This window comes from Scyliorhinus torazame, chromosome 7 (assembly GCF_047496885.1).
Source record: "Scyliorhinus torazame isolate Kashiwa2021f chromosome 7, sScyTor2.1, whole genome shotgun sequence".
NCBI lineage: Eukaryota > Metazoa > Chordata > Chondrichthyes > Carcharhiniformes > Scyliorhinidae > Scyliorhinus > Scyliorhinus torazame.
Window position 1 is genome coordinate 117,514,512 of NC_092713.1, and position 23,154 is coordinate 117,537,665.

General features: G+C 48.0%; 2 protein-coding genes across 3 annotated transcripts; one reads left to right on the top strand and one right to left on the bottom strand.

Annotated features, from left to right (window-relative positions):
- Nucleotides 1–2,414: 2,414 nt before the first annotated feature.
- s1pr1 (sphingosine-1-phosphate receptor 1) lies at nucleotides 2,415–6,678 on the bottom strand. 2 transcript variants are annotated; one of them, XM_072511359.1, is made up of 2 exons: nucleotides 5,922–6,678; nucleotides 2,415–4,749 (listed from the first exon to the last, which is right to left on the bottom strand). In XM_072511359.1, exon 2 carries the CDS (start codon nucleotides 4,595–4,597, stop codon nucleotides 3,467–3,469), a length of 1,131 nt encoding a protein of 376 aa, XP_072367460.1. In that variant the 5' UTR covers nucleotides 4,598–4,749; nucleotides 5,922–6,678; the 3' UTR covers nucleotides 2,415–3,466. The 2 variants fall into 2 exon arrangements, with proteins under 2 accessions (XP_072367460.1, XP_072367461.1); XM_072511360.1 differs by lacking the exon at nucleotides 5,922–6,678 and adding an exon at nucleotides 5,280–5,599.
- A 611-nt stretch (nucleotides 6,679–7,289) lies between these two features.
- LOC140427356 (putative nuclease HARBI1) lies at nucleotides 7,290–8,429 on the top strand. The gene has a single exon (XM_072512906.1). It carries the CDS (start codon nucleotides 7,290–7,292, stop codon nucleotides 8,427–8,429), a length of 1,140 nt encoding a protein of 379 aa, XP_072369007.1.
- The last annotated feature ends 14,725 nt before the right edge of the window (nucleotides 8,430–23,154 follow it).

Consider the following 23,154-nt stretch of genomic DNA (forward strand, 5'->3'; position numbering starts at 1 on the left):
TTCAGAGCCAAAACACTTCACATTGATGCAAATGTATGGTATAACTTGTCTCCTTTACGGTTGACATGTTATCTTCTCCAGTGTTGTGCTTCACATCAACCTCCATTGGACCATGACCAGTCATTGTTGGAAATGTAGTGTCTTAACCATTGTCAACGTGTAGCCACCCTTATCTGGGCTGTATAATCTCCTTACCTTGATCTCGTCGCTACCAAAAACTACCTGATTAGTTCATGTGTTACAAGTTTCTAACATTTATATTGCATTTCTATAAAATGTCCCAAGGTGTTTTATAGGAGTGTAATTAGATAAATATCAACATTGAGCCAAAGGAGGCGACGTCAGGATGAGTATCTAAAAGCTTGGTCAAATGTACAGTTCTTAAAGAGTGTCTTCAAGGAGAGGTTCAAGTAAGGAATTCCAAAGCTTTTAGGGCCTAGGCAGCTGAAGGTACAGCTGCCAATTGGGTAAAATGAGTGCAGCGTGCACAAAAGTAGGGAGTGGGATTAATTGGATAGTTTTACCAGAGCCAACACAGGCACAGTGCTGGATGGTCGCTCTTCCGTGCTGTAATATTCTATGAAGCTAGAGTTTAAGAAATGAATAGAGATCCTGGAGGATTGAAAAAGAAACATAAGAAATAACAGTTAGGAAATGGCTCTCGCACCAATTCTACCATTCAATAAGATCATGGCTGATCTTCTATCTCAACTCCACCTTTTCACGTATCCCTTAATATTCAAAAATCTATTGACCTGTAACAATTGTCATGTGAGAGTACCTTTAAGAAATGGGTGCTTAAGAAATGTATCTTTAAGAAATGGGTGTTTATCAGTGATGTCAGAGTGTGGGTGGAACTGCGCTGTCTGTCAGCTTTTAACTTTCGTTTTAGGCTGTTTGCTGCAGGGTGTGTTTTAGTTTCGTTTTCAGTGTTGGAGCTGAAGCCAGACCAAGCATGTGTACTGCTGTTCTCTCTGCCATCAAAAGACTATCTCTTGATCATTTGGTGAATTCAGAATTATAAATGTTCTCAGTAGTGAATGTAAACCTAATGTGCTTCTGGTGAAAGGTGTTTCTTCTGTCTTCTGGATGTTGTTTGGGAAGTTATTAAGGATTACTTAGTGTTGTATTCTTTGGGGGTTGTATTTGAATTGATGGTTGCTAAGATGTTCACTGTATGTTTCAAAAGGTTAACTTGAGTTCATATAATAAACATTGTTTTGCTTTAAAAATTACTTTTCCATTTCTGCTGTACCACACCCGTAGAGTGGGCTGTGTGCTCCCCATACCACAATCTATTAAAAGTTGTGGGTCAGGTGAACTCCATGATACACTTTGGGGTTCTCTAAACCCTGGCCCAGAACACAATATACTCAATGATTGAACATTCACAACTTTCTTTGAGTGAAGAAATTTCCCCTTGGCCAACCCTTTATTTTAAGAGTGTGACCCTATATTCCAAATTCCATAGCCAAGGGAAACATTTTCAGCATCTACCCTGCAAACTCCTTTACAATTTTATATGTTTCAATGAGGTTATCTCTTAAACTCCAGAAATAAATATCTAGTGTCACAATCTTCCCTCATAGGGCAATCCTCTCAGCCCATTAGACCAATGAACTTTAATTCCTCTCCCTTTTAGGCAAGATTGTCTTTCCTCGGGTAAGGAGATTAAAACTGTGCGTAGTACTCTATGTATGACCTCACTAATATCCATGGATAATTTTAGTACTCTTAATAATCCCTTTGTAACAAAAGCTTACATACCAGGGTTGCAGGATTTGAGGTTACACAAATAGAATTGGCTGAGGTAACGGAGGAATTTTAACACAAGGATCAGAATTTTAAAACAATAAAGCACCAAATTTCTATATTTACAATTTTTTTGGTTAATTTGCTTTCGCTGGAAAAACTGAATGGATTATCAGAAGTGACGTGTTTATCAGGCCACAATGGTTAGCACTGCTGCCTCACAGCGCCAGGGAGCCGGGTTTGATTTTGACCTCAACTTTGTGTGGAGTTTGCACATTCTTCCCGTGTCTGCGTGGATTTCCTCCAGATTCCTCCCACAGTCCAAAAATGTGCAGGTTAAGTGGATTGGCCATGCTAAATTGCCCCTAAGTGTCCAAAGGTTAGGTGGAGTTACAGGGATTGGGTCTGTGCAAAATGGTGTTTGAATGGTCGGTGCAGACTCGATGGGCCGAATGGCCTCCTTCTGCACTGTGGGGATTCTATGAAGTACAGGTGTAAGAAGGCCTTGAATATGAATTTTCCTGCTTCCCACTAGACTAAACAAATAATGTTGATATTATGCCCCAATTTTAATAAATTAATCTTTTGGAGTGTGCAATTGAATAGCAGATGTATTGCAATGGTATAAAAGATGCCTCAAAATAAACGAGATCTTGAAACAATTGTTGAATTAAAAGGAATATGAATTTACATACAGCTTGTGTAATTCCACATGAATGACATTTTCACATTATTTTTTGAAAATTATGGTTTACAGTTTGGAACAGAACATGCCATTTAACGTTTCTGTCAACGTCTAATTACAAACATTGAATGATTTAGACAAATCATTTTGTTCAGTCACATGCCTAAAGTGTAACCTTTCATAATAATGCTATGCAACAAATCTGGGCAACTGGTAATTAACTTCCATGAATGTTAATAAATTAATAATTGAAGAGATTACCAACATATGGTTGAAGAGTGGAATAACAACTTGATACATTCAAAATGATACAGTGGAGACTAGTTAGTAACATTTTTAATCGTCAACAATTTGATACTATATTCTTATCTTACATAATGCACTTTAAAGTTTGTTTTAATACTGCACATACACTAGAATCTAGTGCGTGATAATGCATCTATAAAATACTCGGACTTTGAGGAAAGTAACTTCACCAATGTCACGAATTGGCCAAGCGGTTAGGAACTTGCCGGTCCTTTAATGAGATGCTCTGCACCCCATCAATAGCCCGGGAATCTCAGACCCCCGCCCAGAAAACTACACCATGAGCTGCTTTGACACCAGGATTTCCAGTGGATGTCACAGCCTTGAAACCCAAATAAAATCCTGAAGCGGAACAGGTCTCTCTGTAAGTCTTTTCTTTTTTTCCTCTCTCTTTTTAGAATTGCATTTATCTCCTTTCAAATGTCTGGGAGAAGTCTGTCCTTGCACTTAAAATGTTTTAAAAGAGAGGATTTTCAAATAACAGTTTAGTCCGGCTACATTTGGAAATGTTGGGAGAGCTGAGATGAGATTTACAAACTCCAGTGCCGGGTTGCAATGTCTCCGGGTGTGTCTATTTATGTGAATAAAAGGACTGGATTCCCACGCCAGCTTGTATGTGGGAGGACGAGGGGTGGTGGCCAAGTATCCGGCTACTCCGATGCTGAATGGCTCTCTCTCACTCCGTGTCTCCCCCATCCCCAGACAGTGCAGTGTAGCCTCGCCTCACGCGGACGAGTTCATGTTTCCTGAGGACATCAGGGTCTCGGGGGTGCCGCACTCGTCCTTGTGCTGATGGGACGAGTTGTCCGACTTGCTGCGACTAAACTCCATGGTGGCAATGAGCGCTGGCTTGTGCTGCCGGAGCCTGCGGACGGGGCCCCGCTGGCACACGCAGCAGAGCAGGCGGAAGAAGGCCCGCCTCATCTCCCGGCTGGTCAGCGTGTAGATGATGGGGTTCATGGCTGAGTTGAGGACGGCCAAGGCCAGAAACCACTGGGCCTTGTAGAGGACGGGGCAGCCACGCACCTCGCACGCCACATCGAGCAGCAGCAGGATGAAGAGCGGCGACCAGCAGGCGATGAAGGCGCTCAGCACGATCATCACCGTCTTGAGCAGCGCCAGCGACTTCTCGCAGCTCCGGCTGGAGCGCACCGAGTACTTGCGGAAGGTGAGGCGGCGGCTGCGGGACCTGACCAGCGCGTAGATGCGGGCGTAGAGCAGCACGATGGCCAGCAGGATGAAGCTGAAGACGGTGGTGCAGAAGAGGATGTAGTGCTTGTGGTAGAGGGGCAGCACGGTGGAGCAGTTTGGGAAGCCCTGCAGGCAGTTCCAGCCCATGATGGGCAGGCCACCCAGCAACACCGAGAGCAGCCAGCAGCCGCTGATGAGCAGGAAGACACGGGAGCTGCCGCCCGAGCTGTGGGGCTTCATCTTCAGCATGGTGAGGTAGCGCTCGATGGCGATGGCCAGCAGGCTGAGCACCGAGGCGGCGAGCGCCACGAACATGCTGCCCTCCCGCACGAACCACTGCGCCGGCGTCAGCTTGTACGTGTTGGAGCCTGACAGCAGGATGTTGACGGTGTAGGCGGCACCGGCCAGCAGGTCAGACAGCGCCAGGTTCCCGATGAAGTAGTACATGGCGCGGTGGAACTTCTTGGTCTGCCAGATGGCGAGCAGCACCATGAGGTTCTCCAAGATGATACAGCAGCAGACGACAATGAGGAAGATGGAGGTGACGTTCAGGCTGCTCCCCGGGCTGGCCCTCAGCTTGCCCGTGTAGTTGTAATGCTGCTTGATGATGTCCTTGTCGGTGTAGCTGGTGTAGCGCACGTGCGACTGCCCGCCCGCCTCCATCTCGCTACACTTACTTTTCCCGCGCCTTTTTTCGTATCTTTTTTTTCTTCCCCCGCCGCTTGTTTGTTTGCAGGAGGCGCCCGGCAGAGGGCGCAGCGATCCCGGAGTGGAGTCAGCGAGGAGCCGCCGGGAGACAGCCAGGCATGGTCACCCTGCAAAGAGAACCCAGAGCTTCATCAGACACACACCCATCAAATCGCCCCACCGTCACAAGGCACTGCACCAACTCTCCAATTTTAATTGCACATTTCAGATTTTTATACGAATAAAGTGATGCATTTTCTTCTTTTGGAAATAAATGATTTATTTTTCGTTTTATTTTAATGCCCTGCACCATAACTCACCGCAATTGGAAAAAAAACTTAATTAGCAGTGAACGTGAAGGACGCTATATAAATGTATACGTTTTAGTAAACAAAGGGAATAATTTAACGTTCAAATCAATTACCCCTGGAGGTGGGGGGCTGTTTTTGGAAGTCTCGGTAAAATTAAATGCGTTATTTCCAAAACGGCCACCGAAATCTTAAAAATGCAATCTATCATTAAAATGCATCAATTTTGCTGAAGCGCGTTTCAAACTTCAATAGAAATTAAACCGAGACGGTGCATTAAAGTCGAGAGTAAAACAACACATTGCAACTTTTTTTTACCAGCTTTAAACGTTTTGCTAGTGGAAGGTTACCTTTATTTGTTGAAAACGCAACAAGTAGCTTAGAGGAGCGGGACCGTGAGAACAGGATCGTCTCCTCGATTGGAAACAATGAGAAGCATTGGGCTCTGTACAAATACCCTGTACAATTTGTGGAAAGCAACGCGCTTCTGTCCCAGACTGATGTCTGTCGCCGACCCAGCAACATCAAAACCAACTAAGTTGTGAGACTGGGCGGCGATAAATAGAAGATGCACGCAGCTGATAACTGTGCAAAACAGGAAAAAGGTTGACGCAAAAGATCCAAGGACAGAAGCAGCCAGACAACAGAAGTCAGCACTGAACAATTAGAACCGCCCCACCACAAAAAGTGTCTGCAAATTCCGATTTCAGTTTTGTTGTTACAAAGTTACAATTTGACATTGCTGTCCTGAATTTCAGGGGTTGCATTTAAATACCTCATAAATAAGCACCTTGAACCTGAGAAAAGGTCAAACTCGGGACATATAATTCAGGAATGAAAGTTCATAAGTGACATTTGCAAAACGTTCTAAGTAGCAAAAAAGCTGCAATTTAAAATAATAGATATGCAATATTTATCCATTAAAGGCATTGATTTTCCTCGTGGCCGTCAGTTTGAATAAGACTTAGCTGAAATGTATTTGGAGACCTTACCCAGTACAGGCTGGTGGATACTGTTGTGTTTTACACATCATGCCAGTCTAAGCTCTTGAGTTGTCACTGAAACACACTGAAGAATCGGACGCGCTTTTTCATCGCCAGTGAACAGAGGCGGCCCCCCCTTTCCTATTTGCTTCAATAGTTTGCATTGCACTAGCCCTGTGAGAGGTGGACTCTCTTGGCAGCGGCAGTGTTTTGTACTGGAAGTCACCGAGAACAGTTATTCCCAGTACATACTTGAAACACGTCCAATTCATTCCGCTGTTTCAATAAAGCGAATGAATATAAAGTGAATTAAAATACAGGATTTAAAACAGGGCATCCCCGGGCATGTCAACCACTTTATAAACGCATCTTACACCCATGCCCCCTTTTCCAAATGACTTTTCAGGAGTTAATCATCTTAGATACAGGGGCCGTTTTGCTGTTAGTCGTTTTTATTTACGTTCTTCAAAGAACTTTATGCAAAGTGGCTGCCACTCCTTCCCAGACCAAACTGCATAATCGCGGTTTTGCATGTAGCCTCGCATATATATTTGCAGGGTCAGCGAATCCATATTTAAAACCTCAAGGACTGCCCCAACTCGTATTGGCAATTAATAATACACGGGAGAGCAGCAAAAAAAACCCAGAAAAACAATCTCTTCTGTTTACACCACTGAACTCCAGTCAGGGGCGCCAATGAAAGGCGGAGCATCAGTCTCCCGATCACACCGTGGTTGTGGTTGCAATCCGGACCAGGCGATTTGAGGTTGGAAGTGTTGAGTGGAATTCGCGGGGGGGGGGGGGGGGGGGGGAGAGAAAGTCAGTGGCGAGAGTGACCCTCACTCACTACCCGCAGCCAGCTTGTTTTCAAGGTAACTTGGTGTGAGGGGCCTGCTGCTTTGCCCCTTCACCGTGGTCTGGGCAACCCGCTGTCGTGCAGGAAGTGGCTGCCGGAATCTGAGGCCAAGTGGGAGGGGTGTGAGGAGGGGGAGGGGTGTGAGAGGGGGAGGGGGTGTAAGATTTCGGCAGTCACCATGTAAGACGGTGGTTAAAGTGCTGGAATCACGGCAGGAAGTGCCAGCTGGCTGTCTCAGCTTCCCTGGCGCTTCTCCGCACATTCCCTGCTTCTCCATAAAAAGAATAACTAACGTTGGGGGGGGGGGGGGGGAGAGCTATTTAAAGCCGTTTGGTGCTTGTTTTAAAGGCCAATCATGGGAAACTGGCGCACACTTGCCTACCATTGGAGATACCTGGAGAGCAGGATATTTGACCCAAGGTCAGAGCTGGCGCCAAGCAGGCTCAGGAAGGGAATACTCTCAAGGATCAGTGGAGCTGCCACTGGAGTGAATTGTGAGCAGAACTTTGCAGGCCTACAGCATGGGTGCAGCAGCCATTGCTGGGTTTCTTCTTGCAGAGGAGGAGGAAGAGGAGCAGCAACTGCAGCAGAGGCGGGCAGCCCAGGAACGCAGAGGGCATAGACGGTTAACCACACGCCGAACAAACTACCCCAGGCACAGGGTGTTTAGGAACAGAGTCAGTTACTTAGGCTTGACAGAAGAGCAGTGCCTGAAGAGGCTGCGACTCAGCAGGGAGGCTGTGACTGAGGTTTGCCGCCTGGTCCAAAGTGATCTACATGGAGAATCAATCATTCGCACTGCGCTACCAGTGGCGGTGAAGGTCACTGCTGCCCTTAACTTCTATGCCACAGGGACTTTTCAGGCACCCACAGCAAACATCACTGGAATCAGCCAGTTTGCTGTGTACCGTTCCATTAAGGAGGTCACTGATGCACTAGTTCGACATGCACCCACCTACCTAAGCTTCAGGAGTGATGAAGAACAACAGCGACAACAGTATTTTTTTGCCATTGCTGGCTTCCCTAAGGTGCAGGGCATCATTGACTGTATGCAAGTAGCCATTTGTGCACCTAATAACAATCCTATGGCCTACCTAAATGCCAAAGGTTATTATTCCCTCAATGTCCAAATTACATGTGACCACCACCAGAAAATAACGAATGTCAATGCGTGCTTCCCGGGGGGCATGCATGACTTTTACATTCTGAAGCAATCTGAGATTCCTTTAATCTTTGAAGGGGAAAGAAAGTTCACTGGATGGCTCCTTGGAGATCTAGGCTACGTGCTTCAACCGTGGCTGATGACACCACTGCGTAACCCTTGCACTGTAGCAGAAAACAGATACAATGTTGTACATGCACAAACCAGGGTAGTCATAAAACAGACATTGGGACTGCTAAAGAAACGCTTCCGTTGTTTGGATCGGTCAGGGGGAGCCTTACGATATGCCCCAGAAAAAGTCAGCAAAATTGTAACGGTATGCTGCATTCTACACAATATTGCCATGGACAGTGGTCTTTCACTAGATTTGGATGAGGAGTTTCAACCCATAGAAGATGAGGAGGATCATGACCCACAACAGCCACCGGCACTGGATCCGCCATTACACGGAGCGAGGCAGATACGGGAGGAAATCATTGCCCAGTTCTTCAGCAGTTGAGAACAGGTGCTGTTCTTTGGACAGATTTATAATCGGACTTGGTTCTTGCTTCACTTTTGCATTTCTAACATACAACAGTTTTTGATATCTTTGTTTTGTTACTTTTGTCACTTCTGCACAATAAAACAATGAAACTACCATAAAAGCGTTTTTATTGTGAGTTGATGGGCTTCCTCTCTGACCCATGACTCTTAGTGTGCTGCCTTTCCAAGATCTCCAATTTTCTTCTTCGGCGATCACGCACTAATGAGTATGACTGTCCACCTGAGAAACTCTGTTACTGGTCATGGGTTCTGTGTGTTCTTGCATGGCTGATGAACCTGATTCTAGAGCCCCATCTTCGACTGCACACTTGGCTGGTGTTTCTGGGAGGTGGGGTTGGTCCTTGGACTCTAGACCGCTGGTATTCCTTTCTCAGGCACTTTTCCCAGGCCTCCTCTTGATCGTCTCTAGGAATTGTGGCCCTTCAATCAGGAGGTTATCCAAGTAGGTCTCTTCTGAGCAAGGGTCTCCCAGGCATTGACGTCTATGTTGCATTTCTTGAGATAAGCCAGGATGTCTTTGAAGTGCTTTTTTTCTCCTCTTGTTCGGAAGCCTTCCTTGAGTTGGGCAAAGAGGATTTGCTTAGAAATCCACACTCTGATATCCTAAGCACATAGCTGGCCCAGCGGAATTGGTTTCAAATGATCATGGCTTCTATACTCGTGCTCTTGGCTCCTTCGAGGTTACTGATGTAGCTACACCTGTCCTCCCAGCTGATGCGGAGAATCCGTCTCCGACAGCTTTGATGGTACCTCCCCAGGGTCTTGAGATGGCGGTCTGTAAGTAGTCCCTGAGCCGTATCGAAGAGTCGGGAGGATGACTGCCTCCATGGTGTCAGCACGGATGTCCTCGGTTGTCAAAGGCTCTCGTCCTTAGAGGTTCGAAGGAGGCACTTGCGGATTGGATACGATGGTGGATCGCCGTATTAGATAAGACGTGGCTCCCCAGGTAGGGGATATGTTCCACATTTGATAGGTTTCTCCGTTGATCTTGATGGAAGAAGAGGCCAGATTTTGTCCTAGGGCGGGTTAAGTAAAGACTCGAGTCTTTTTGAGGTTGAGACCGATTCTTTGGTATGCTTCCGTGAAGGTGTCAAGCAAGGCTTGGAGATTATTTTCCGAGAGAGTGGAGATGGTGATGTCATCCGGATACTGAAGCTCCACAAGCGATATCGGTGTAATTTTCCTCTTGAATTTCAACAGTTGAGGTTGAAAAGTTTCCCGTTCAATCTGCAACAATGGGCAGGATTTGCTGTTCATACTGGCAGGATATCCTGGTCCCACCAAAGCAGCATGGGCTTCCCAAAGACGAGGGGGCAGTCAACAGGAAATCCTGTTGACAATGGCGGGCCAGAAAACCCTGCTGGCAGGCTGCCTCCTCCACCAAAAAACATGCGGCAGGTTGCACAGTAGATCCCGTCCAATGTCCACTCCACTGGGAAGACTGTCCTTGACGAAGAGAAGGGTAGGGGTGATGACACATCCCTGCTTGGCTCCAGTCTTGATCTCAAAGGTTTCTGTCTTACTTCCGTCGGTGAGGACTGCACATCTATGGGTTGTGGGGGTGAGACCCACATAGACACAGGGAGAATGTGCAAACTTCACACGGACAGTGACTCAGAGCCGAGATCGAACCTGGGACCTCAGCGCCATGAGGCAGCAATGCTAACCACTGCATCACCGTGCTGCCCATGAACAACATCATCTTTGATGGGGAGTTGGGGGATTTCCTCAAACAAGCTCTCATTTATGGTTGTATCACGGTTTAAGAGTTCTTTGAAGTCTTCTCTCCATTGAAAGCTGATGTTTTCTCTGACTCCCAAGAGCGTTCCGTCCTTACACCTGTTTGAGGCCTAGAGTATTGGGTCCATGTTTTGCCTTGGTGAAGAAACCCCAGGTGTTGAAGCCCAGAAGGAGGGTATTCCTATCTTCCTTAGAAATGTTGGAGAGTATAGTGTCCAGCATGGAGTAGAAGATGGACTCCTCTTTGACTCATCAAGGGTTGGGCACTCACGCCCATTGCCTGCGGGCTCGTGGCAAGTTGTAGACGGAGCATCATGAGGTGCTTGTTAATGTCGACAGGGAACTCCGAGAGTCGGTTGATGCGTTCCAACTTGGTGGCAAAACCAATTCCATGCGTCCTGGACTGATCCTCGGGTTTTCCTATCCAGCCAGGTTGATGATGGAACAGACTATTTTTGGGGCACCTTTGCTAGCCCCTTCCCTATGTGGGGAAAGCAGAGTGGATCCTAAACAGGGCTGCTCAGTCGTGAAGAAAGCTGCCGATAACGCTCTCCAGTTCCTATTCCAAGAGTGAGACGACTGAATCAAACTCCATCGTCTATTTGCCGGTCCAAGGCTAGGGACTTCCAGATCTCATGGTCCTGTCCTCATCGCCAATCGCCGCAGGGCTTGTCTGTGTGGGGGCTGTGCTGGTTTCCTCCAGGTAGACATCTTTCAACATGGGTATGTCGTTGCACATCAGACACACGGGGCGGGATTCTCTGTCGGCCGACGCCGGAATCAAGAAACGCGATTGGGCGGAGAAATGGTTCCAATGCCAAAACCGTGATGGGTGCCGGTTTCACGCCAAATCGCAATTCCCTGTCATCTCAACAGTGGCGTCAATGCAGTTCAGAACACACGTTCAGTAAACTCCATTGGCAAATCATTAGCTAGCCTGACCCGGTATTCTCCGGGGCCTCCGCGATTCTCCGCCTCCATTGGGGTGAATTCTTGATGGCGACATTCCCTTGTGCTTTTAAAAATCGTCACACTGTCACAGTGGCTGTTAAGGAAGAGAGAGAGGAGGAGGACACAGAGAGGCGTGACCATGGGCTGCGGTCCTGACACTGGCCTGGCTGGTTGTGGTGGGGGGGGGGGCCAGGACTGGAGGGGGTAGTGGCAACGGGGAAACGGGCCGTGGGGGCGGGGTGACTCCCCACAGAACTGGAGTGGAGCCCAGGCATGGACCGCCATTACCGTGGCCTGCAAGGCAGCCATCTTGCCGTGCACCCAACTTTAGCCTCTGGTTCTGCAGAGTAACACCAGCTGCATGGGTGCCCACTACCCCCACGCCCCACCCTCTGCCATACCAGTCCCCACAACCAGGTATCACCCGCCAGCAGGCATCACACGGCCTACCCAGGGCAAGGCCCACAGTAGCCCCTATGGGCGCACCGGGTGATGGATGCAGAGTGTATCACTGGCAAGACAGCACCAGCCCTGGACAATACCCCTGGCAGCACAATGGGCGCCAGGGCCAGAGGACCCCATGGTTCTGGCCACCAACAGGGTGCGGAGGAAGGGTGGGCTTGTGAGGGCATGGTCCGTAGTGCCAACTGGGGCCATCATGTACCCGTTGGACTTGGTTGGGCATGGATTATGCCCCATACTAACATGTCCACCTTTCACCCCTGCAGACAATGGATATTGGAATTCAACCAGCAATGCTGACCTTCCTCCTATTCGCCGCAGACCTGGAGGGTGCCCTGCGGCTGTACGAACTGGAGTTGCCCGAGGAGGAGGAAGCTGCAGCAACGGAGTGAGCAGCAGCGGAGCGTGCAGCAGTAGTATATGAGGCAGCCACTGAGAATGGAGAGCCAGCGCCCAACAGGCCGAGGAAGAGGAGGTGCAAAGGAGGCACTACATGAGGCTTCGCGTGTACCGGCACTGCCTGTCATTTGAGGACCTGCTGGACTGGGCATGCCATCGAAGACTCCGGCTGAGCAGGGGGCCAGATCATGGTGCACCTGGCACCGCATGAGAATGGGGGAGGACACCAGCTCCCGTTGGCCGTCAAGGTGCCGGTCGCCCTGAACCTCTACTCCACCAGGTCCTTCCTGACGACGAGTGGGGACCTGTCTCGGATCTCACAGAGTTCAGTACACAGGTGGATCCGTGCCGTCACGGGGGTGCTATATGCCCAGTCGGCACAATATACCCATTTCAATGTGGAGCGAGCCATCCAGGATGCTCGGGCAGCGGGGTTCGTTGCCATCGATGGGATTCATTCCCTAGCCCCTATCACTAAATTGTGCCCTGCACCCGCGCCAACTTAAACGTTGCCTAACTTTCTGGCCTTACGGGTCTTAACGCTACGACTAGGTGGATCCCCAGACAGCACATCAGGAGTGGAGGTGGCCTGCTGTGAATACTGCCCTGCAACCTGGGTCCCCGATGGCGATGGTCTTCCTATGCGACCGGGCCTGGATTGGCCCGGCTGCTGCTCGGTGTCTCAGGTGGCATGGTGCTGCCCTGTTCTGCCCGCTGCCCACCAGATGTGCTAGGGATAGAGGGGGGGGGGGGAGGAGGTCCGATCCGAGTTGCTGCGATGTTCTGGCACCTCCCCTGTGAGAGTCACCGGCATAGGGCTCGTCACCTCCTTCTCCCTTGGGGTGCAAGGTGGCCCCCGGGCTACTTTATGGGATGGGGGTGCGAGCGGAGCTATCCCCTGAGGCTCGCTACCACCTGACGCTGCCTGTCCTGGAGGCCCTCTCTGATCTCGACCAGTTCTGCATGCTCGCGGCCATGGGGCACAGTGAGTGGACCGTCTCCGCCTGGGACTACACCACATCACATTTGTGTCTGTGCCACCACCTTCTGGGTCTGTGCCACATCAGCCAGTGACTGCGCCATCTCCCTCTGGGACTGAGCCATCTACCTCTGCGTCTGTGCCACGTCAGCCAGCACCTGGGCAATGCCGCTGACACCCACAGCTATGGCCCGCTGTGACTGGGCCACTGCAATGTCTAGGTGTCTCTGGCACATGAGTGCCTGTGAAGTAGCAACCCAGTCCTGGGCCTCGGCCAGCACCTGCACAGAATGCCCAGGCCTTGGACATGCTGATCCATAGCCAAAATCCTCTCCCCCAACGCCTCCACCGCAGACGCCACCCGTGGCACGCAGGTCGGCACCATCTCCTGATCCTGCACACGATTAGACTCCTCCACCTGCCCCTGCAGGTACTGGATGTTCGCGGACAACCCCTTATGTAGTCCCCGGCTCTGCGACTGCACCTCCACTATCGATGGGACTGTCCATTCCAGATGCCCAAAACCCATCTGAACGACAGCTAGTCCCTAGCGTCAGCCTGCCCTCCTACCGTCCCTCCCACCCCCCGCCCCCTCGGTTGCTCCTACCTCCACCTGATGTACCTGATCAGCTGTGTGGTGAGCACCAGATAGTGTCCCAGGAGCCTCTTCACTAAAGTGCCCAAACGAGGTGAGTGTCTCTGGGATGGTGGAGGGTGTTGGAGTCAACTGTGACATGAAATCTGTGTCCTCATCGGATTTCAGGCATATGGGTCCTCTCTGTGGATGGATGGATTTGTTTATTGTCACATGTACCAAGGTACAGTGAAAAGTATTTTTCTGCGAGCATCTCAGCAGATCATTAAGTACATGAAAAGAAAAGGAAATAAAAGAAAATACATAATAGGGCAACACAATGTAAATACCTAGACACCGGCATCGGGTGAAGCATACGGGGGTGTAGTGTTAATGAGGTCAGTATTCTATTGTAATCTTTATTGTCACAAGTAGGCTTACATTAGCACTGCAATGAAGTTACTGTGAAAAGCGCCTCATCGCCGCATTCTGGCGCCTGTTCGGGTACACGGAGGGATAATTCAGAATGTCCAAATTACCTAACAGCACGTCTTTAGGGACTTGTGGGAGGAAACCGGAGCACCCGGGGGAAACCCACGCAGACACGGAGAGAAACTCCACACAGACAGTGACCCAAGCCGGGAATCGAACCTGGGACCCTGGAGCTGTGAAGCAACAGTGCTAACCACTGGTAACAGCGAGGAAGAAGCTGGTTTTGACTGAGGGGAACAGCGGGGAAGAAGCTGTTGGTGTCATCATCGCTGCTCAGCACACGGGGGTGGGGGGTGGGTGTTCTGCCTGGGGGTGGGGTGCACCAGAAGGGCCCGCCCCATCACCAGCAGCTTCTGCAAGACACAAGACAAGGCGCATGATTAGATCGCAGGCCGGTGGATGGTGGGGGCGGTGAGGGTGGTGTGGGGATGAGGGTTATGTGAGGGTAGTGTTGTGGAGTGTGGGGGGGGGGGGGGGGGGGGCATTTGACACGTATTGGGGAACCGCAACTCAGCGAGGTCTCACATTCTTGCTCGAGGCCAATCTCCGCCACAGCGATTTCCCTTTCCTTGAGCCCACTGACCATGTCCAGGGCCCGCTGCTCTTCCACAATGAGGAGCCGCAGGTCCGGCAGCCCCCCTCCAGTCTTTTTCCGCTCACGGCGGTTATGGATGGCCATCTCCTGGTGGGAGAGCGGGGGGGAAGCAGAGAAACAGAGATCGCACACTGTTACACAATCCAATGCATGCAGCCAAAGTAGCTTCAGTGGCCAGGATGCCCAGACATGGTGGCCAGTATGGGTGCAGACATGTGGTGTAGGGTGGGGGTTCGGCCACCCTGTGGGTTGGGGGTTTGGAGTAATGGGTGTGTGGGATGGTGGTTGATGCCAGGGGCACAGTGCTGCCTATTCACCCTGGCCGCCCTGAGGAAGCTGTGCAGTTTTTTATGGCACTGCAGGCAGGTTGAGATGGTGTTACCCATGGCGCTTACTGCCTCTGCCACCTGCACCCAGGCACGACGAACAATGGCGGCTGGCAGCCTCCTTCCTGGGCCGGGATACAGAGTGGCCTACCTCACCTTCACAGCATCCAGGAGGGCCTTGAGCTCACCGTCTGTAAATCTTGGAGCCGCTGTCCTTGCTGCCATCTTGTTGCCTGGGCTGGTGTGTGTGGGGAGTGAAGTGTGTATATGCGGCTGCAGCTTGTCAGCCTCCTGAGTGTCAATCGCGAATCCCGCACCATTTCTTATTGGAATCAATTGTGTTCCATGTGGTGCCGGTGCTAACCCCTTAACAGTCGCTGAATCGGTCCAGGTGTGGCACCAATTTTGCTGTCATGGAAGTCCACGATTCCTGTCCTGGCGTCAACATTTTGTCTCAGAACAGAGAATCCCGCTGCCAACGGTCCTTGACAGAGGGTAGATCCAGTTCCAGGTAGATCCAGTTCCAGTGGCAATGACTGGGGATCTCACTGCTGCTGCAGCCTTCATCGGCTATTGCAGCTGTTGATACCATACCAGTATCTTCTGCCTGATCTGCCATTGCGGACTTGTTTTGGATTGCACTTTTTTCCCCTCCAACCTTACCGTCATGGGTGACCCTGCCAGGAGCTCATACCTCCCGACAGCATTGCTCTCGGGGTCAATGGAACGTTAGGGAAGGAGTTCCAGGATTTTGATCCAGCGACAGAGAAAGAACAATCTATGGTTCTCAGTCAGGATGTTGTGTGACTTAGAAAACTTGGAGGTAATCGTTTTCTAGCTGATAGAAATAACGGGTTTGGAAGATGCTGCTGACGGAGCCTTGGTGAATTGCTGCAGTGCATCTTGTAGATGGTACCAGCTGTCAATGTGCACCAGTGGTGGAGAGAGTGAATGTTTAAGGTGGTAGATAGGGTGCCAATGTACTGAGATGCTTTGTCCTGGATGGTGTTGAGCCTCTGAGTGTTGTTGAAGCTGCACTCATCCAGTCAAGTGCAAAGCATTTCATTACTTCTTGACTTGTGCCTTGTAGATACTGGACAGGCTTTGGCGAGTCAGGACGTGAGGTACTCCCCACAAAATCCACAGCCGCTGACCTGCTCTTGTAGCCACAGTATTCATATGGCAGGTTCAGTTAAGTTTCTGGTCAGTATTGGCAATGTCAATGAATGTCAAGGGGAAATAGTTAGTTTCTCTCATTGCAGATACTCAATATCTGGTATTTGTGTGGTGAGGATGTTACTTGCCTTTATCAACCTAAGCCTCAATTACCAAGACCTTGCTGCCTGTGGGGACAGACTGCATCAGCATCTGAAGGATTGTGAATGGTGCTGAACATTGTGTAATTACCAGTAAACATCCCCACATCTTACCTTATGATGGAGGGAAAGTCATTGATTAAGCAGCTGAAGACGATATCAGCCTGAAGAATTCCTGGAGCAATGTCCTGGGACATTGCTGGGCGTGAGTCCAACCAGGAAATTTCAATTCTCAATTTTGATCAGGCTTCTTGATGCCACATTTAGTCAAATTGTGCCTTGTTGTCAACGGCAGTCACTCTCACTTTACTGCAGGAATTCAACAACTACTTATACTTATATAGCACTTTTAACATAATGAAACATCCGTTCACAGCAGCATTATGAAACAAAATATGAACTAAGCCACATAGGGGATTCTAGGTCAGATGACCAAAAGCTTGGTTAAAGCAGTAGGTTTTGATCAGCTTCTTAAATGAAGCCAAGGAGCAGGGAGATGTAGGGAGCAAAGACCAGAGCTTGGTATAGTCACCAATGGTGGAGCAATTGTAATTGGGAATGCACAAGAGGCAAGAATTAGAGGAGCGCAGATATCTTTGAGGGGTGTTGGGTTGGATCAACTTACAAAGATAGGGGAAAGGCCATGGAGGAATTCCAAAATAAGGGTGAGAATTTGAAAAATATGACGTTGCTTGACCTTGACCTTGAACCAATGTCAGTCTGCTGTGGGTGATAGGGAAACGGGACTTGCTGTGAGTCAAGACCAAGGTTGTAGAGTTTTCGATGACTTCAAATTTGCACAGGATAAGATGTTGGAGACCAGTCAGGAATTAATTGGAATTGTGGGTCTCGAGATAATGAAGGCATGGTTGAGGGTTTCAGCAGCAGATGGGCCAAGGGGGGTGAAGTTGAGCAACGTTACTAAGGTGGAAATAGCATATCCTGGTGATGGTACAAATGTGAGATTGGAAACTGGGATAAAATTGTGACATAAAGGTTGGCAACAGACTGGCTTAATCTCGGACGGTTGTCAGGGAGAAGGATGGAGTCAGTAGTCAGGGAATGGAGTTTGGAGCGGGACCAGAAATAATGGCTTCAGAATTCCCACAGTTTAATTGGAGGAAATTTGCTCATCCAATTCTGGATGTTGGATGAGTGGTCTGATACTTTAGCAACATTGGAAGTGTCGACCAGGTTATTTGTTTAAGTTTCGAACAAGGCTGCAATGAGGTCTGGATTCAACTGGTCCAGGTGGTACCAAAACCTAAGCATCAAGGAGCTGGTTATTGGTGAATAAGTGTCACTTTATAGCACTTTTGACGACACCTTCCATCACCTTTCTGATGATTGAGAGTAGACGGATGGGCCAGTAATTGGCAGGACCAGATTTCTCATGCTTTTTGTGGACAGGACATACTGGGCAATTTTCTACTTTGTCAACTGGATGCTAGTGATATAGCTGTACTGGAACAGCTTGGCTAGAGGTGCGGTAAGGTGTGGGACACACAATTTCATTATTATAGCCAGAGTGTTGTCAGGATCTAATGCCTTAAATCCTTTCTTGATATGTGGGTTGAATAGAATTGGCTGAATGCTGGCACGCGTGAAGCTGGGGATCTCAAGAGAAGGTAAAAATGGATCATCCACTGACTACTTTGGGCTGAAGAGGTTCAAATGCTTTTGCCTTGCCTTTTGTACTGGTGTGCTGAGCTCTGCCATCAGTGAGGATGAGGATATTTGTGAAGCTTCATCCTCCAATAGTTTTTTAATTGTCCACTACTATTCACAGCCGGATGTGGCAAGATTGCAGAATTTTTGATTTGATCCATTGGTTGTGTTGTTATTCAGCTCTATCGATAGTGTTGTTACAGGCAAGGGAGAGGGGCAAAATGTAAATTATTTTGGCCTGTATGTAAGTGGCAATGTTTTCATTTTTGTAATAGGCTGTGGCATGTTTCCCCAAACCCTCTTTGTGTTGTCAGTTTTTAAAGTGGCACACAGAAAACCGTCTTTAGAGTTAAAGTATAGTTTATTTGAACATTCAAACCCAGGGAAAGGTCGGAACTTTGTAATGCACACAACAAGAAGTTAGGGAAGAGGAGTTTTTACTGAATAACTTAAGAAAAAACACAACAGATGTGATTATCAGTCCCCGTGATAATCAGAGTCCAGTGGGAGTTCCTTCATGGAGGAGCTGTGGTTCAGCTAGCTGAAGCAGGACTTTACTGAATTCCTTTAAGATTAATGACGATGCAACAAGATGAGGCTGGTATACAGAGACTTGGAGGCTCAGCAAGTGATGACAGCGAACTTCCAGAGAAGCAGGCTCCAAAGAGGCTTAGAATTGCTGCAGGGTGGTGGCCAGCCTGTTTGCAGGCTGAAATTTAAACAGCAGACTGAGTTGTGAGTTTGGCAAGGTAATATTAAAACTTTCTGAAGACCAAAAGCTTAAGTCATGTGATGTTTCCCATTAATGAGTCCGTTGCTGTTTAAACAGCAGTTTCTGTGGCTTTGGTCAAAATCCATGGTTCACCTTAGGAGATAAATGGTGGCTCTTTAGAGCTCTACCGGTATAACAAGTTTAAATGGTTTCCCCTTTGTTTTAGAACCGGGCTGGGGAGACAGATCATCTGCTGGTTCTTAGTTTCATTGATTGTAACGTGTCCTCACAATGAGAGGTGTGAGATCCCACAAAGATGAGGGTTCAGACTTTGTCCTGTAACTGCTATTGAAAACTTCAAGAAACTGTCGCCAACTTGTGAATCATGTGACCTGTACCAGCTATCTTTTTGTCCAGCAAAGTCCATTTTTAAATAAGCAAGAAGGCAAGGTTTGATTTAAACAGTTTATGAGCTCTTTCATGTCTTAGGGACATGACAATGTGCCGCTTCTGCTGTTTGCACAGAATGCTGTGATGTAGCTTCACTAGATTGCAACCTCATCTGGCGCTGCTGCTCTTGGTGTTGGACATTGAATTTCTGTACCCAAAATACATTTTGCACACTTGCTATCCTCAGCGATTCTTACAAGTGGTGCTCAATATAGAGCAGTACTTATTGGTCAACTGAGGGAGGACAGTAGATGTAATAAGCAGAAGGTTTCCTTGTGTGTATTTGACCTGATGTTATGAGACTTCATAGGGTCTGGAGACGATGTTGAAGACTCTCAGTGTCACTCTCCTCTGATTGTAAACCTCGATGTCACCACCTTGCTTTGTCTCTCTTGCCAGTGGGGTAGACATACCCAGCGATGGTGTTGGGGAGAAGTTTGAGACATTAGCTATAAGGGATAAGGTGAGTGTGACTATGTCAGGCTGTTGCTCGATGCGTCTGTGGATGGCTCTCCCAGTTTTGCTAGAAGTCCCCAATTGTTAGTGAGAAAAACTTTACATTGTCGAACAGGAAGGGTTTGCCTTTGCTGCTTCCTGTGGTTAGACCAATGCCGGGTGATTCGTTCGGTTTTATTCTTATTAAACGTTTTTGCAGCAGTATGATTCTACTAAGTGGTTCGCTCGGCCATTTACAAGGGCAGGTAAGAGACAAGCACATCGCTGTGGGTCTGGAGTCACATGCAGGCCAGACTGGGTATGGACAGGAGTTTTGTGATCCAAATAAATTTTTAGAACAATCTGGTAGTTTCATGATCATCATAACTAACAGTAGTTTTTTGTTCTAGATTATTAATTATTTAATTGTATTTAAATGCCCCTTCTGCCATGGTTTGATTTGACCTCATGTCTCCAGGTCATTGACTCAGACCTCTATATCACTAGTCCACTAAAATGATCACTATGCTACTGTCCTGCCAAGCATAGCTTATCTAATGACCTAGGCTTCAGCTATGGCACAGTGGTTAACATGCTATCTTGTCTCCGTGTCAGATGTTTGTGTGATCAAGTCTCACACCAACAAATTGAACCTTCAAGCCATGAAATGTAATTTTTCAGATGTCATATTAAACTGAGTCCCTAGCTATCCCTATCTGCTCTTGAATGTGGATGTAAAAGAGCCCGGAGAACAAGAGCTGAAAAGTTCACCTAGTATACTGGCAAATATTTACTTCTCAACCAATACTACAAACAGGTTTTCTCTGGTCATTAATCGTTGTACTTGTTAGGTATTTAGTTGTTTTGATTATTTGCAGCCCTGTTTGCTTGTTTTGTTTTATGGTTGTGTTTGATGTGTATATATATAAATGCCTCAATAAAATATTTTACAAAAAAAAATAATCATTATACTTGGGTCCTATCTCTGTGCAAAGTGGCTATCACATTTCCTACAGTATGACAGTGACTACACTTCAAAGCACTTAATTCACTGCTAAATACTTTGGGATAGCCAGAGGACATGAAAGGCACTGCATAAATGTTTTTTAAAAAGCTAACAACATAGATATACTTTTTTACTTACTTACAACAGGACACATGATGGAGCCCAAATTTGGTACACTCACCTCAGTGACTCTGGCCTGAATTTTTTAAAATATAAATTTAGAGTACCCAATTCATTTTTAACAAATTAAGGGGCAATTTCATGCGGCCAATCCACCGTCTGCTGCACATCTTTGGGCTGTGGGGTCAGACCCGAGCAAACACAGGGAGAATGGGCAAACTCCACACGGACAGGGGGCCGGCAACGAACCTGGGACCTCGGCGCTGTGAGGCAGCAGTGCTAACCACTGCGCCACTGCCCCCCTGGCCTGAAAAGTAACCTAATACAACAGATAGTATCGAACAGTGACCTGTCTCTTTAAGTACTGCAATTGAAGCTGAGTCATCACAGGCTCAGCAGCTGTATCAATTGTGCTCTCTCCCACACCAGTGATGTAATGAATGACTAGATGTTTGCATGACAGTCTGTCATGGGGATCAGTTACACAAACCATAGATACGGCTTGAACATTGCTCGTTAATTCTTTCACTGCTGCAATGGAGGTTTTATAACATCTAAAAAGAGATTGCAGTTCAGGTCCATTGCCCAGGTAATCATTGAGGCGGAACTTCTTTAAGGCCCTCTGCTTGCACTTAGATCTGTCTGTCTTTTGAAAGCAACAACAAACCAAGGTTTTGTTTTCTTTTCAACTTTGCGCATAAAATCCCAAAGCACTTTTAGAAAATTAGTAGAGTTTGCCTAGTGTCCTAGGCATTAATTATTTCTTAATCAAACTATTTCAATTGACTGCTCATTACTGTTTGTGGGATTGTACAAATTCATTGCCATGTTACCGAAACTAGCAGTGACTGCGCATCAAAAGTAGCCAATTGGGGTGGGCGGTGGTGTACTGGTATTGTTGCAGGACTAGTAATCCAGAGATCCAGGGTAATAATTTGGGGACCTGGGTTCGAATCCCACCACGCAGGCGTGGAATTTAAACTCAATAAAATATCTGGAATTAAAAGCCTAATGATGACCATGAAACCATTTTTGATTGTCGTAAAAATCCATCTATAATAATCTATATTGTCACAAGTAGGTTTACATTAACACTGCAATGAAGTTACAATGAAAAGCCCCGAGTCGCCACATTCTGGCGCCTGTTCGAGAACATGGAGGGAGAATTCAGAATGTCCAAATTACCTAACAGCACGTCTTTCGGGACTTGTGGGAGGAAACCGGAGCACTCGGAGGAAACCCACGCAGACATGGGGAGAACGTGCAGACTCCGCACAGACAGTGACCCAAGCGGGAATTGAACCTGGGACCCTGGTGCTATGAAGCAACAGTGCTAACCACTCTGTTGTCATGCCACCCTGGTTCACTAATGTCCTTTAGGGAAAGAAAACTGCTGTCCTGGTCTGGCCTACATGTGACTCCAAATCCACAGCAATGTGGTTGACTCAGAAATGCTCTCTGAAATGGCCCAGCAAGCCAATCAATTGTATTCAACCACTACAAAAACACAAATAAGGCATGAAGCCGCTCGGGCCACTCCGCATCGACCCAGGCGCCGAAAATAACTGGCAAACCCATCCCTGTCAACACTGCAAAGTCCTCCTTACTAACATCTGGAGGCTTATGCAAAAGTTGGGAGAGCAACAGTCTGACATAGTCATACTCACAGAATCGTACCTTATAGACAATATCCCAGAGACCGCTATCACCATTCCTGGGTATGTCCTGTCTCACCGGCAGGATAGACCCAGCAGAGGTGGTGGCACAGTGGTAAACAGTTGGAAAGAAGTTGCCCTGGGAGTCCTCAACATTGACTCTGGACCCCATGAAGTCTCATGGCTTCAGGTTAAATATGGGCAAGGAAACCTGCTGATTACCACGTACGGCCACCATCAGCTGATGAATCCGTACTCCTCCATGTTGAACACGTGGAGGAAGTACTGAGGGTGACAAGGGTGCAGAATCTCCTCTGGATGGGGGACTTCAAAGTCCATCACCAAGAGTGGCTCGGTAATATCGCCACAGAACGAGCTGCCAGGGTCCTACAGGACGTAGCTGCTAGACTGGGACTGCAGTAGGGAACCAACAAGAAGGAAAAACATAATTGACCACATCCTCACCAATCTGCCTGCTGCGGATATATCTGTCCATGACAGTATCAGTAGAAGTAACCATCACACAGTCCTTGTGGAGACAAAGTCCCGTCTTTACATTGAGGATACCCTCCATCATGTGTGGCACTACCACCGTGCTAAATGGGATAGACTTCGATCAGATCTAGCAACTCAAGACTGGGCATCCATGAGGTGCATTAGCAGCAGCAGAATTGTACTCAACCGCAATGTGCAACCTCATGGCCCGGCATATCCCCCACTCTACCATTACCACCAAACCAGGCGGATCAACCCTGGTTCAATGAAGAGAGGAGAGCATGCCAGGAGCAACACCAGGCCTAC